Source organism: Coregonus clupeaformis, chromosome 31 (assembly GCF_020615455.1).
Source record: "Coregonus clupeaformis isolate EN_2021a chromosome 31, ASM2061545v1, whole genome shotgun sequence".
Classification (NCBI taxonomy): domain Eukaryota; kingdom Metazoa; phylum Chordata; class Actinopteri; order Salmoniformes; family Salmonidae; genus Coregonus; species Coregonus clupeaformis.
This window is the reverse complement of record NC_059222.1, coordinates 29,365,170-29,380,166: the sequence shown is the minus strand read 5'-3', so window position 1 is coordinate 29,380,166 and position 14,997 is coordinate 29,365,170. Positions and strand designations below refer to the sequence as shown.

Here is a 14,997-nt window from a genome sequence, read left to right as displayed (position 1 = left end):
ACACTCTCACTCACTCCCTCCCTCTCTCCCTCCCCCCCAGGTGTCTGTGAATCTGTGGAGTGACTTATCCTCATTTCTCAGGATGTCCATAATATCTCAAAGTTCACTTTAGTGAGGGGACTGAAGGTCTTGAAGCGCCAGTACAGATTTAGGCTTGTGGATCCACGTGTGTGACCCCTGGGAACCAGGTGTGTTATATCTCAATGTCCACAGGCCTGATGTCTCCTGTCTTATGCTCCTGGACCCAGAGCTCTCGGTCTTTAGCTGGGTCCACACTCTGTAACAGCTGATCCACCGGCTCCATCGTCTGCAGGGACAGGTGGAAAAACAGTCAATACCCTGTATGTTTGTGTGTGTGTGTGAAAAAAAACAAGGCATTTAGTGCCCTTTACTGGTACTACGAGGTAGTGCTTGACTTACACTCTGGTTAAACATGTCCGTCTCATGCCGCAAGGTGGTGTACTGACACAGATGCTGTCGTATCATCTCCACCCTCTCTACCTCCAGCCTCTCCAACTCCTGATGGACAGAACGGATTGAAGGGAACAGGGTTTTAGATTACATGATTCAGATTCATCCTTTCTGTAGTTAAAACCAAAGCCTCGATAGCCAGCCTCACTGTTTCTGAAGATGGCTGAAGTAGAAACAGACTAGCAGCCAGGCTACCAAAGCATTAAGTTACATACAGAGTCACTATAAATAAAAGGAGGAAATACAAAGGAGAATATGAACTACAGGAGAAGAGTCTTACCAGGCTTGTGGTCACCATCTCCTCAAACCATTTGGACTGGGACTGGTTGTAAAGGTCGACACAGCGCATCAGGTCATCTCCTGGTAGAGAAAAAAATTATGTTTAGACAAACTTATCTGTACTTTGGACACTGGCTAACACCTTTCTCTCTTCTGGGTTTATGACATATGAAACGGTTGTTCAATAACCTCTCCAGCAGGGGGAGTCACAGTCCAAATATGAATTTACAGAAGAGAACGCCCCTCTTCCTTCTCCTTGAACGTTAGCGCCAACAAAAAAAACAATAACTAAGGCTCACATTGCAAAACAACCTGCTATAAATTAATCTATATCTGATTTCAGTGTTATATAGTATTTTATTTGTAGTATTTTATTAGGGTCCCCATTAGCCCCTGACGCAGCAGCTACTCTTCCTAACATATAGATAATCAGATAATCTAATATGAATAATCTAATACACAGTGCAGTCTGATACATTCTAATTACAGTGTAATACATACTGACAAGAACATGTATGTAGCCTAACATATCCTACTCATAAAATAAAATCAGATAGAAATTACACTGATATGTGACTAACCCAAGACAGTGATTTTCAATCCCTTCCCTTCTCTCCCTGACAATCCCAACTTTTCTGTTTCATCATTTATTGCCTGAATGTAGACACTGAGATTATCCTAAAATGCATGTTTAAACCTATTATCCTACACAGTGTTTAATTCCCTTAAGACTTAGTAATAGTATATATTTGGAGAGATACAGTACATTGTGTTTAATGAATTGCCTTTAGTCAGGGTAGAGAACAGATTTATGGGAGACTGGGACTGAGAATGTAGCCTTGCTAAAGGCGAAGCAGATGCATTGTGTTGTGTGTTGGCGCGCTCTCTGTCCTCTCTGCCTCCTTCACACGACTGTCATAGCTGGCACACACACTGTCATCATCATCACAAACAACTGCTGCTGTTTTTCACACAGATTACGTAAGCAAAGAGGAGGTGTGAGTGTGTGGCGTGTGGTGTGTGGTGTGTGAGTGCGTGCGTGCGTGGGTGAGTGGGTGTGCGAGTGTGTGCAAGTCTGCGAGTGTGTGTGTTTATCCACCCCTCACTGTGAGTATCTGGCGATCCATGACGTGAGTGAATGGTCCAGAGATGATGTCACACTGGAGGAGGTCGTCATCTGTTTACTCTCAACAGTTACTTTTCTAAATCTCTAACCTTAAAACTACATTTTGTCTACACTACACACATCATCTCTCTCCCTCTCTCTCCTTCCCTCTCCCTCCTTCCCTCTCCCTCTTCCTCTCCTTCCCCCTCTCCCTCCCTCTCCTTCCCTCTTCCTCTCCTTCCCCCTCTCTCTCCCTCTCCTTCCCCCTCTCCTTCCCTCTACCTCCCTCCCTCCCTCCCTCCCTTTCTGTTCTCCATGTCGTTCCACAGACCCCCAGCTTCAGTGAAACTGCTGATAAACCAGTGACTCATACACAGTTAAATGTCTACTGTATAGATAGCACTGCAAAGCATGTGGTTTAATCTATCTCCATCTGATAGTCAAACAAGGAGGCACTTAAACGCACCTGAGGAATGAGATTAAGCCTCAAGACACCTTTCTGTTCCATTGCACATTTGCCAGCTTCAAGAGCTTTCTTATAGGAACTTTCCTTTTCTTCTTGTTAATTGCTATTTATGCTATTCTGCATGTGTACTCGGTCTCCACGGCAACATGCCATTGGACATAACACTGGCAGCACATTCATGATGACTGTTTGTATAAAGTTTAGAGTGTCTGTTTATCAAGTCATAAACAACTTTTTGTTTAAAGTTAGGTGTTAGCTAGCTACACCCTAGTCTCACTTGGTCAGATTTGTACTATAATAACCTGTCATCTGTACAGATAAAATACTCAGACACCCAGATGGGGACGGAATTAGTGACACCCCCATCAGTTATAACAAACATGTGAGCCTTTGACCCCACTGGCAAACCCCACAGTGACTGATGACCTTTGGATTGACCTTTGACCTGGACTCTGACCTGCTTGTGTGGATTTCCGCCGGGCCTTCTTGATGTCCTCCTCGATCTTGTTGCTTAGTTTGATCTCCAGCTGCTGGGTCTTCACCTCCAGGTCCTTCTGTCTGTCTGCTAGAGCCTTACGGGCCTAGAGAGATATATTTACATGTTATAAAAGCTGTTATAAGCTGTTATGAATGCATATAGCTGCTGGGTCTTCACCTCCAGGTCCTTCTGTCTGTCCGCTAGAGCCTTACAAGCCTAGAGATGTATTCAGATGTTATAAAGGCTGTCATAACATTGATATAAGCTGTTATGAACGCTTATAACAAAGTGAATGGGGACATACCGCAGGGTACTGCAGTAGGCCAAGGGTAGGCAACCCTGGTTCTGGAGTACCGCAGGCACTTCATGTTTTTGATTTAACCGACCTGGAAGACCAGGTGTGTTGAAATTAGCTCAGTTGGTCAATTAGCTCAGTTGGTCAGGTGTGGTGCCTTGTTGGAACAAAATCCTGCAGTACCTGCAGCACTCCAGGAACAGGGTTGCCTACCCTGCAGTAGGCTATTACTTTCTATTAGCCACTTGTGTGAAATGCATTATGAATGTCTAGATGACTGATGTGGAGGAGTTGACAGGTCTATGGTAGCTGAAGGGATCGGTCCAATCATTATTTATAGAAGCACAAAGAGGTAGTGTTTGTGTGTGCGTGTGTGTTTGTGTGTGTTGACAGGAAACGGTCCTCTACAGTCGTGGTCAAACGTTTTGAGAATGACACAAATACTAATTTTCACAAAGTCTGCTGCCTCAGTTTTGATGATGGCAATTTGCATATACTCCAGAATGTCATGAAGAGTGATCGATCAGATGAATTGCAATTAATTGCAAAGTCCCTCTTTTCCATAAAAATGAACTTAATCCCAAAAAAACATTTCCACTGCATTTCAGCCCTGCCACAAAAGGACCAGCTGCCATCATGTCAGTGATTCTCTCGTTAACACAGGTGAGAGTGTTGACGAGGACAAGGCTGAAGAACACTCTGTCATGCTATTTGAGTTAGAAAACTGTGGTCCTCTGTAGCTCAGCTGGTAGAGCACGGCGCTTGTAACGCCAAGGTAGTGGGTTCGATCCCCGGGACCACCCATACGTAAAAATGTATGCACGCATGACTGTAAGTCGCTTTGGATAAAAGCGTCTGCTAAATGGCATATTATATTATATTATAATAACAGACTGGAAGCTTTAAAAGGAGGGTGGTGCTTGAAATCATTGTTCATCCTCTGTTAACCATGGTTACCTGCAAGGAAACACGTGCCGTCATCATTGCTTTGCACAAAAAGGGCTTCACAGGCAAGGCTATTGCTGCTAGTAAGATTGCACCTAAATCAACCATTTATCGGATCATCAAGAACTTCAAGGAGAGAGGTTCAATTGTTGTGAAGAAGGCGTCAGGGCGCCCAAGAAAGTCCAGCAAGCACCCGGACCGTCTCTTAAAGTTGATTCAGCTGCGGGATCGGGGCACCACCAGTGTAGAGCTTGCTCAAGAATGGCAGCAGGCAAGTGTGAGTGCATCTGCACGCACAGTGAGGCAAAAACTTTTGGAAAATGGCCTGGTGTCAAGAAAGGCAGCAAAGAAGCCACTTCTCTCTAGGAAAAACATCAGGGACAGACTGATATTCTGCAAAAAGGTACAGGGATTGGACAGCTGAGGACTGGGGTAAAGTCATTTTCTCTGATGAATCCCCTTTCCAATTGTTTGGGGCATCCGGACAACACCTTGTCCAGAGAAGACAAGGTGAGCGCTACCATCAGTCCTTTGTCATGCCAACAGTAAAGCATCTGGAGACCATTCATGTGTGGGGTTGCTTCTCAGCCAAGGGAGTGGACTCACTTACAACTTTGCCTAAGAACACAGTCATGAATAAAGAATGGTACCAACACATCCTCCGAGAGCAACTTCTCCCAACCATCCAAGAACAGTTTGGTGACGACCAATGCCTTTTCCAGCATGATGGAGCACCTTGCCTTAAGGCAAAAGTGATAACTAAGTGGATCGGGGAACAAATCAATTACATTTTGGGTCCATGGCCAGGAAACTCCCCAGACCTTAATCCCATTGAGAACTTGTGGTCGATCCTCAAAAGGCGGGTGGACAAACAAAAACCCTCAAATTCTGACAAACTCCAAGCATTGATTATGCAAGAATGGGCTGCTATCAGTCAGGATGTGGCCCATAAGTTAATTGACAGCATGCCAGGGTGGATTGTAGAGGTTTTGAAAAAGAAGGGTCAACACTGCAAATATTGACTCTTTGCATTAACTTAATGTAATTGTCAATAAAAGCCTTTGACACTTATGGAATGCTTGTAATTATACTTCAGTATACCATACTAACATCTGACAAAAATATCTAAAAACACTGAAGCAGCAAACTTTGTGAAGACCAATACTTGTGTCATTCTCAAAACTTTTGACCACGACTGTATATACACCTGTTCTGAAAGGCCCCAGAGTCATTTGATGTTTGGCAAAAGCCATGTGGGAGACTCCCCAAACATATGGAAGAAGGTACTCTGGTCAGATGAGACTAAAATTGAGCTTTTTGGCCATCAAGGAAACCCAACACCTCTCATCACCCCAAGAACACCATCCCCACAGTGAAGCATGGTGGTGGCAGCATCAAGCTGTGAGGATGTTTTTCATCGGCAGAGACTGGGAAACTGGTCAGAATTGAAGGAATGATGGCTTGCGCTAAATACAGGGAAATCCTTGATGGAAACCTGTTTCAGTCTTCCAGAGATTTGAGACTGGGACGGAGGTTCACTTTCCAGCAGAACAATAACCCTAAGCATACTGCTAAAGCAACACTTGAGTGGTTTAAGGGGGAACATTTAAATGTCTTGGAATGGCCTAGTCAAAGCCCAGACCTCAATCCAATTGAGAATCTGTGGTACGACTTAAAGATTGCTGTACACCAGTGGAACCCATCCAACTTGAAGGAGCTGGAGCAGTTTTGCCTTGAAGAATGGACAAAAATCCCAGTGGCTAGATGTGCCAAGCTTATAGAGACATACCTCAAGAGACTTGCAGCTGCAAAAGGTGGCTCTACAAAGTATTGACTTTGGGGGGGTGAATAGTTATGCATGCTCAAGTTTTTCGTTTTTTGTCTTATTTCTTGTTTGTTTCACAATTTTTTTTTATTTTGCATCTTCAAAGTGGTAGGCATGTTGTGTAAATCAAATGATACAAACTCCCCAAAAATTTTAATCACGTGAGAAGATTCCTGAAATTCTACAGCTGCAAAGTGCAAGGACGGTTATTATTGCGTCAACTTTTGTATCACTAATGTAAGTCGCTCTGGATAAGACCGTCTGCTAAATGACTAAAATGTAAACAATGTAAATGTATCTTTTTGTGTGTGTATTTGTGTGTGTGTGTGTGCCTGGATGTGTATGTATTTGTTGCGTCTCTTTGCGTCAGGATGTGTACCTTCTCCACGGCTGTGTGTCGTCCGACCAGATGTTTTCGTAGTTCTGCGATGTGATGGTCGAACCGCTTCATGTCCTTCTTAAAGTTATCTCTGAACGTCAACAGAGGCTTCTCCACCTCACTCTGGAGCTGAAAGAGTTCAATAACAACAGTTTAAATGCAGACCTCATTGGAGACAACTGTTTGGAAGGCCTATAACATTACCTGGGTTTTTTCCTGTTTAAGTCATGTGGTTAGCAAAAACAGCTGGCCATGGCCTTTCCTATAATAATGATGTATTGAGTTGACAGCTGTGTTGTTTTTGTCTTGTTTTTTATGCCTGTACCTCATATCCATAGTGGCTAAGGGACAGCTATTTACAAAAGCCCTTTTTACCCTTTTTACCCATAAAACTTGTTTATCTGACAGAGCTGTCAACGATTTATAGTCACAAATGTGTCTCCTCTCTAAAATATAAAAGTAGGTCAATGTAGAGTTTGATTTGTGAGCTGCTTTGATTCTACTGAAGAGTATCTGCTTAGGACCAGGATATTATTTACTGTTGGGAGACAGATAGACTCCTACCCATAAACAGTTTATAGAAATGATATGGGCAAATCATTAAATGCACAATGCAAGAGGAAACATGATTAAATTACTCCAGAAACCTAGTTGAAATGGATTGAATAGGACACCGATTTAAGGGTAATAAATAGCTATTGAAGAGATAGAGGTGCATGTAGAATGTATTCAAATGTATTCATTTTCTCTCCCCCCTTTCCTAGATAATACTCTCTGCTCAGTCTCTCACTCCCAATACTCATTCTCCCCCCTAAACCTCAAGCTGTACTGAATACAGCACATCTGTTTGTCTGTCTGTCTCCAGAGAATCGAAACGCTGACGTTGTTTCCTCCACTCAGTCCAGCTGCTCGCTCTCTCTCTCTCTCTCTCTCTCTCTCTCTCTCTCTCTCTCTCTCTCTCTCTCTCTCTCTCTCTCTCTCTCTCTCTCTCTCTCTCTCTCTCTCTCTCTCTCTCTCTCTCTCTCTCTCTCTCCTCTCTCTCTCTCTCTCTCTCTCTCTCTCTCTCTCTCTCTCTCTCTCTCTCTCTCTCTCTCTCTCTCTCTCTCTCTCTCTCTCTCTCTCTCTCTCTCTCTCTCTCTCTCTCTCTCTCTCTCTCTCTCTCTCTCTCTCTCTCTCTGCGAAGACAAACCAATCATACATGTATAATTCGCAGCATAGGGCCAGAGAGTAAATAGGCCTCAATTAAGTCTTACAAAACCATGGTACACAATATTAAATAGACTGTACTGTGAATTGAGGTCATGTCAAGACACTCAGTGAAAGAGTAACATTTAAAATGTTCTCCTATACCTTAAATCAGGATCAACACAATAGATTTAATGGAATATCATTATTTCAGTAAAGTATACAGTCAAGTGTGTTACCTTAGAGGAGAACTTGAGGTGAACCTCAGCCTCTTCAGCCAAACTCTTCTTCAACTGAGCCCAGGCTTCCCCTAGAGTACTGAGGAGAGAGATAACGTTTTAGACCACAGAGAAACCACACTATCACTATATGACACCACAGAGTACTAGGAGACAGATAGAGAGAAGGGGGGTATAGTAGAAAGAAGGGTAGGAGTGAGAGGACCACATCCTGTAGGAGTTAAGTACCACTCACATCAAGAGCTAAGACCACACAGGCTTTACACAGAGAGAGAGAGAGAGAGAGAGAGAGAGAGAGAGAGAGAGAGAGAGAGAGAGAGAGAGAGAGAGAGAGAGAGAGAGAGAGAGAGAGAGGGCAGAAAGGAAGGAGTAAGAGAGATAATGAAAGCGGGAGAGGGAATGAAAAGATGAGAAGTGTCAGGGTGGATCCTGCCAAACAGAGAGAGAGAGATGAGGTTCAACTGAAGGTCCAGTGTAAAAGTTCATAGGCAGTATATAACCCAGCAGGCAGCCCATCTCACAGCTGTGCCTGGTCCTCGGCAAGTTTACTGTCTGGTTAGGATGTATAGACTGAGGATATGAGATAAAGCTAAACCCTTCCTTACATTCTGCAAGTGAACTGTTTAATCTCTGTACCATAGTGCAGTGTGGGAAAATGTATAATATATCTTTAATTAATGTTCACAAATTAATGCTTTGTCAATTTATATCTAATCAATCATACCTACAGAAAATAATGACAAAGGTGAGTGAACACCAACATTAACACTGATCATAGCAGAGGGAACCATATGTTGTTAAAAAGTCTTCATATCCTAGCAGAAATTTGCAGAAAATTCAAAGCCATGGTACATCAGTGAGTGAGACGCCAGGCTAGCCTTGAGTACTATGCAACCTCTTGTCCTCTGAACATAAATCTTGAGTCCTTCATTCCAAATATTAGCAGAATATTTATCCAAGGGCCATAAAGTGAGCCAGCAGCAGACTCATACAGCCACGAGGCACTGCAGGCTCTGGGTCTGTAGCTGGGGAGGAGAGGGGCTGAGGGTCTTTAGCCTCTTTACCACTAACCAGGTCACATCAAAGCACCACTCTGAATGGAAGACGTGTGGAATTCTCTCTGACTGACACCCATGCAGGCTACATTCCTACAACATCGGGGTGCTGCTCTCTGCCTGCTCTCAGCTCTGCCATCTCCACTTTAATATACTAAATTCAGCTACCTTCAGAGCCATCGGAGAAGAGATACAGTGAGGGAAAAAAGTATTTGATCCCCTGATGATTTTGTACGTTTGCCCACTGACAAAGAAATGATCCGTCTATAATTTTAATGGTAGGTTTATTTGAACAGTGAGAGACAGAATAAAAAATCCAGAAAAACGCATGTCAAAAATGTTATAAATTGATTTGCATTTTAATTAGGGAAATAAGTATTTGACCCCCTCTCAATCAACAGGTAACGAGCTGAGATTAGGAGCACACTCTTAAAGGGAGTGCTCCTAATCTCAGCTTGTTACCTGTATAAAAGGCACCTGTCCACAGAAGCAAGCAATCAATCAGATTCCAAACTCTCCACCATGGCCAAGACCAAAGAGCTCTCCAAGGATGTCAGGGACAAGATTGTAGACCTACACAAGGCTGGAATGGGCTACAAGACCATCGTCAAGCAGCTTGGTGAGAAGGTGACAACAGTAGGTGCGATTATTTGCAAATGGAAGAAACACCAAAGAATTGTCAATCTCCCTCGGCCTGGGGCTCCATGCAAGATCTCACCTCGTGGAGTTGCAATTATCATGAAAACGGTGAGGAATCAGCCCAGAACTACACGGGAGGATCTTGTCAATGATCTCAAGGCAGCTGGGACCATAGTCACCAAGAAAACAATTGGTAACACACTACACCATGAAGGTGTTCAAGAAAGCACATATACATGCCCGTCTGAAGTTTGCCAATGAACATCTGAATGATTCAGAGGAGAACTGGGTGAAAGTGTTGTGGTTAGATGAGACCAAAATGGAGCTCTTTGGCATCAACTCAACTCGCCGTGTTTGGAGGAGGAGGAATGCTGCCTATGACCCCAAGAACACCATCCCCACCGTCAAACATGGAGGTGGAAACATTATGCTTTGGGGGGTGTTTTTCTGCTAAGGGGACAGGACAACTTCACCGCATCAAAGGGACGATGGACGGGGCCTTGTACCGTCAAATCTTGGGTGAGAACCTCCTTCCCTCAGCCTGGGCATTGAAAATGGGTCGTGGATGGGTATTCCAGCATGACAATGACCCAAAACACACGGCCAAGGCAACAAAGGAGTGGCTCAAGAAGAAGCACATTAAGGTCCTGGAGTGGCCAGACCTTAATCCCATAGAAAATCTGTGGAGGGAGCTGAAGGTTCGAGATGCCAAACGTCATCCTCGAAACCTTAATGACTTGGAGAAGATCTGCAAAGAGGAGTGGGACAAAATCCCTCCTGAGATGTGTGCAAACCTGGTGGCCAACTACAAGAAACGTCTGACCTCTGTGATTGGCAACAAGGGTTTTTCCACCAAGTACTAAGTCATGTTTTGCAGAGGGGTCAAATACTTATTTCCCTCATTAAAATGCAAATCAATTTATAACATTTTTGACATGCGCTTTTCTGGATTTTTTTGTTGTTATTCTGTCTCTCACTGTTCAAATAAACCTACCATTAAAATTATAGACTGATCATTTCTTTGTCAATGGGCAAACGTACAAAATCAGCAGGGGATCAAATACTTTTTTCCCTCACTGTAGAAGATAGATAAAAAAGAGACAAGATGGATAAGAACAGATACACACAAACAAATAGCTAAAAAGGTATTTTTACTTTATGTATGCAACTTTTATCTGATCAAGAAGTCCCACTGAGATTAATAATTTATTTTGCAAGAGAGACCTGTCCAAGATGGTTTCTCTACTGGTAGGTTATAGTGTTGTAGGCTACTAAAAGTACCCAATGGCACCGATCCAAAACGTATTCACAGTTGGTTCCTCATACTCATATCCTCAAGACAGCTGCTAAAAGCATTCATACCCCAGAGAGCATTTGCCAACTACAGTTTTGTGAAACAAATCGACCAGTGTCCACTCCTTTCCAGCCCACTGTAAATACAGCACATGATTGGTAGCGAATCTAGCGATAAAAACTAGTCACATGCTCTGGGGGCTGCATTACGGCCAGACAAATGGTAAATTCAGGAATAAACAGGCAGTATTTCTGGGCTCGGATGCAGGCATGGCAGGAGCCTAACAACAAAACAGTGATTGTTCAGGCAGCCAGGCTGACAACAGAGCAGGGTAGAGAGAGAGGAGATAATAACAGTATTGTGTTGCTCTCTCTGGATGTGGTGGGTGTGAGTGGATGGAACTCACTGGCATCGTCTAGATTCTAGAATCTATATGAAACAATTCCACCCAACCCTGCTATTCTATCACAATAACACTGGTGCAGTACAGTAGTGGAGAGAGGTCAACTCATACAGAGTTGTATAAAACGCAGAGAAGGGGTTTTAGTAGTCCAGCATCATATGTCTAATGCAGGAAAGAGCCGTACCATCTTTGTTTCAGTGTTGACTGTAGGGCAGTATCATAAACATCAATATATCAAGCATCTCATAAGCTGGTGCAGCAGTAGCATGAGAAACCTCCTCTCTCTTCTCTGCCTCCATTCTCACCCCCTCCTAGAGCCTTAAAGACCAATATCTGGTACAGGTATATGGTAGAGGTCAGTCTCATAACACAGTGTGTGTTTAGAGTGCATGTAATGTAGTTAAGTCTGGTACAGTGGCCAGACTCATTATGTCTGTGTAGTAAATGTGCTATGCAGCCGTTCTTTTACAGCCTTCCCTCCCTTTCAGCCTAGCCCAGGACCCTCACCATACAGCCTGCCATTCCCCCCAGGAACCCATTTACCAGGGGAGTACCAGACAAAGAGCTGCTCACAGCGTGAGTTTTCCCTGTGGTGCCAGACTGAAGAGGGTTCCCCCTTTTCACTCTCTTTCTTTCTCTTCCTCTCTCTCCTTCACTGTGTGCGGTCCCCCCATCTCTGTCTCTTTATCAATCCCCCATCTATCTATCTATCCCTCCCTCCTCTCTCATATGTAATGGTTTAAAGGCACAGTCTGACGGGGTCTGGAGGGTCTGGATCAAAGGAAGTTGTAGGGATTTACAGGACGACCACACTTCCTGTTTCACAGCTTCTACTGACTGGCTGGGCCTCCATGCAGTCTCACCAGTTTCAGGCTCACCAGTGAGTCTGGGCTGATATGGTCCCATACCACCCTAATGGGAGAGGAACCATGGTACCCTGCTGTCCAGTCCAACAATAAACATAGTGTTCCTGCTCTTAGCTATATGATTGTTTTATCAGAAAGTCTCCACCATCTTAGTCTAAACTGTACAACCATCAAATCCTTTCATATCTACAAGAGTTGGCTAGGAATTGTCTAGTAGTTAGCTAGGAGTTGGCAAATAATTTGCATAATCTCTGAAATGTTTTTGGACATGGAATCTTTAAAATTGTTGACGCAGAGAGATTTTCTTGTATTGTGCCATATCTTCCGAGCAGAGTGTGTGAGTGAGGCGACAGACCACAACTATTCCAGCTGTGACACATACACTGAGTATACCAAACATTATGAACACCTTCCTAATATTCAGTGGTGTAAATTGCTTAAGTAAAAATACTTTAACGTACTACTTAAGTAGTTATTTGGGGTATCTGTACTTTACTGTACTATTTGTATTTTTGACAAGTTTTACTTTACTACATTCCTAAAGAAAATAATGTACTTTTTACTCCATACATTTTCCCTGACACCCAAAAGTACTCGTTATATTTTGTATGCTTAGCAGGACAGAAAATGGTCCAATTCACATACTTATCAAGAGAACATCTCTGGTCGGCAGGTAACTTAGTGGTTAAGAGCGTTGTGCCAGTAACCGAAAGGTCACTGGTTCTAAACCCCGAGCCGACTAGGTGAAAATCTGTCGATGTGCCCTTGAGCAAGGCACTTAACCCTAATTGCTCCTGTAAGTCGCTCTGGATAAGAGCGTCTGCTAAATGACTAAAATGTAAATGTAATGTATGTCATCCCTACTGCCTATGATCTGGCGGACTCACTAAACACAAATGCTTCGTTTGTAAATTATGTCTGAGTGTTGGCTATCCGTACATTTTCAAAACAAGAAAATCTGGTTTGCTTAATATAAGGAATTTTAAGTTATTCATACTTTTACTTTTGATACTTAAGTATATTTTAACAATTACATTTACTTTTGATACTTAATTATATTTAAAACCAAATACTTTTAGACTTTTACTCAAGTAGTATTTTACTGGGTGACTTTCACTATTACATTAGTCATTTTCTATTAAGGTATCTTTACTTTTACTCAAGTATGACAATTGGGTACTTTTTCCACCACTGCTAATATTGAGTTGCAACCCCCCTTTTGCACTCAGAACAGCCTCAATTCGTCAGGGCATGGACTCTACAAGGTGTCAAAAGCGTTCCATAGGGATGCTGGCCCATGTTGACTCCAATGCTTCCCACAGTTGTGTCAAGTTGGCTGGATGTCCTTTAGGAGGTGGAGCATTCTTGATACACACGGGAAACTGTTGAGTGTGAAAAACGGTCAAAGGCACTTAAATCTTATGTCTTGCCCATTCACCCTCTTAATAGCACACATACACAATCCATGTCTCAATTGTCTCAAGGCTTAAAAATCCTTCATTAACTTGTCTCCTCCCCTTCATCTACAGCTTTCAACCTGGATTCACCTGGTCAGCCTATGTCATGGAAAGAGCAGGTGTTCTTAATGTTTTGTATACTCAGTGTACATGTAGGTTCCTCTTTATCAAGGAACCACCACAGGAAGTGATGCCACTGCTTACTCACCCTTCTTCCTGTTCCGCAAGGGGAATCTGTGACAGCTTGGAGAGGCTCTTGGCATATTCCTCCTCTATCTTTATTCTGAAAGAGGGATGGTGAAAAGTTGCTTGTTACCACAATTGCAACACTTCCTGTTTTGCGCAAAAGGGAAAAGTGCACGTCTGTGCAAAAAAAAGGAAATGTATTTCAAGAAATCATATCTTCCACTGCATGGTTTTCATGGCAACACATTGTGTCAAACATGAAAATGCTGAGTTGTGAAACATTGGTCTGACCAGGATTGTTGACAAATCAGCTGAGATAATGAAATGGGATTTTGTAGTTACCTTTCTCGTATAAACTCGGCCATCTCTTTCTGCATCTGTTTCCCCTTCAGCTGTTTCTGCAGCAAGACCTCAAACCCTGAGATAGAGCTTGTCCCCTGAGAGTCCTTCTTATCCTCCTACACAACAACAACAACAACATAAATACACACTACTGTACAACAACATCTAGTGTAACATACTGTAAATCAACAAACAATCCACAAATAATATGACCATTATTGTAAAATAAATTCACTGATGGGTTGTATTGTATTGTGTTGTGTGTTGTATTGTACAGTACAGTATAGTATAGTATTGTATTGTACTGTATTGCATAGTATGCATTCATTCATACAGTTATTAATTGTATTGTATTGCTGGGAAAATACCAGGCCATATTTACTGCAGATCCATTCTACAGCACCACAGCCAATGTTATAGAAAGTCTACATTTCACACACCGCAGGGAGTACTAAATACTTGGCAACCTGTTTAAATCTGATCCTCTGTGTCTCAGTGAAAACTGTCACTCTCAGTGTATGGTATCCACTCTTTCTTTACGAGCGTCTTCCGGTGTTGTCACCTCAAAGTGTAATGTTAGCCCAGTCTGACAGTTAGCGTTAAAACCTGAGAACACACCTGGTGGTGATTACGTTTCAGCCGTGGGAGAAATGAAAACAGAGCCAAACAGATGCATTGAGCCTGGTCTCTCTCACTACGTCATGTTTTATTCTACTACATCTCTGTAGCCTTACGCTGCCGAAGCTGTAAAGTGTCCTGTTTCTAAGTGTGCATCGCACGGCAGTCTATATGGAAGAGCTGTGGACTGCAGTCTAAGGCAAGGCAGCACAACTCCAGTCCTTGAAGGCTGCAGTGTCTGAATGTTTTTTTAATTTTTTATTATTCTTGCCCGGACAGTTAGGGCAGTAATGTATTGATTATTCATACCAAGGGGACATGAAAACCAGCAGAACTGTGGTCCTCAAGGACTATGTAGTGTAGTATAGTGTAGTGCTGTGTATTGTTGAGTAGTGTAATGTAGTGTTGTGTATCGCAGTGTAGTGTTGTGTAGTGTTGTGTACCGCAGTGTAGTGTAGTGTAGTGTAGTG

At 42.9% G+C, this 14,997-nt stretch overlaps 1 protein-coding gene across 1 annotated transcript in view; it reads right to left on the bottom strand.

The window, feature by feature from the left end:
• Positions 1 to 33: 33 nt before the first annotated feature.
• Positions 34 to 14,997, bottom strand: part of gas7b (growth arrest-specific 7b) — a 51,632-nt gene continuing 36,668 nt past the window's right edge. The window contains exons 7-14 of the mRNA XM_041858711.2: positions 13,910 to 14,025; positions 13,590 to 13,664; positions 7,668 to 7,746; positions 6,244 to 6,372; positions 2,779 to 2,902; positions 752 to 831; positions 421 to 519; positions 34 to 307 (exon numbers count right to left, since the gene is read on the bottom strand). Of these exons, the coding sequence (XP_041714645.2) occupies positions 194 to 307; positions 421 to 519; positions 752 to 831; positions 2,779 to 2,902; positions 6,244 to 6,372; positions 7,668 to 7,746; positions 13,590 to 13,664; positions 13,910 to 14,025 (816 nt within the window). The 3' untranslated portion in view covers positions 34 to 193. The remainder of the gene's footprint in view (positions 308 to 420; positions 520 to 751; positions 832 to 2,778; positions 2,903 to 6,243; positions 6,373 to 7,667; positions 7,747 to 13,589; positions 13,665 to 13,909; positions 14,026 to 14,997) is intronic.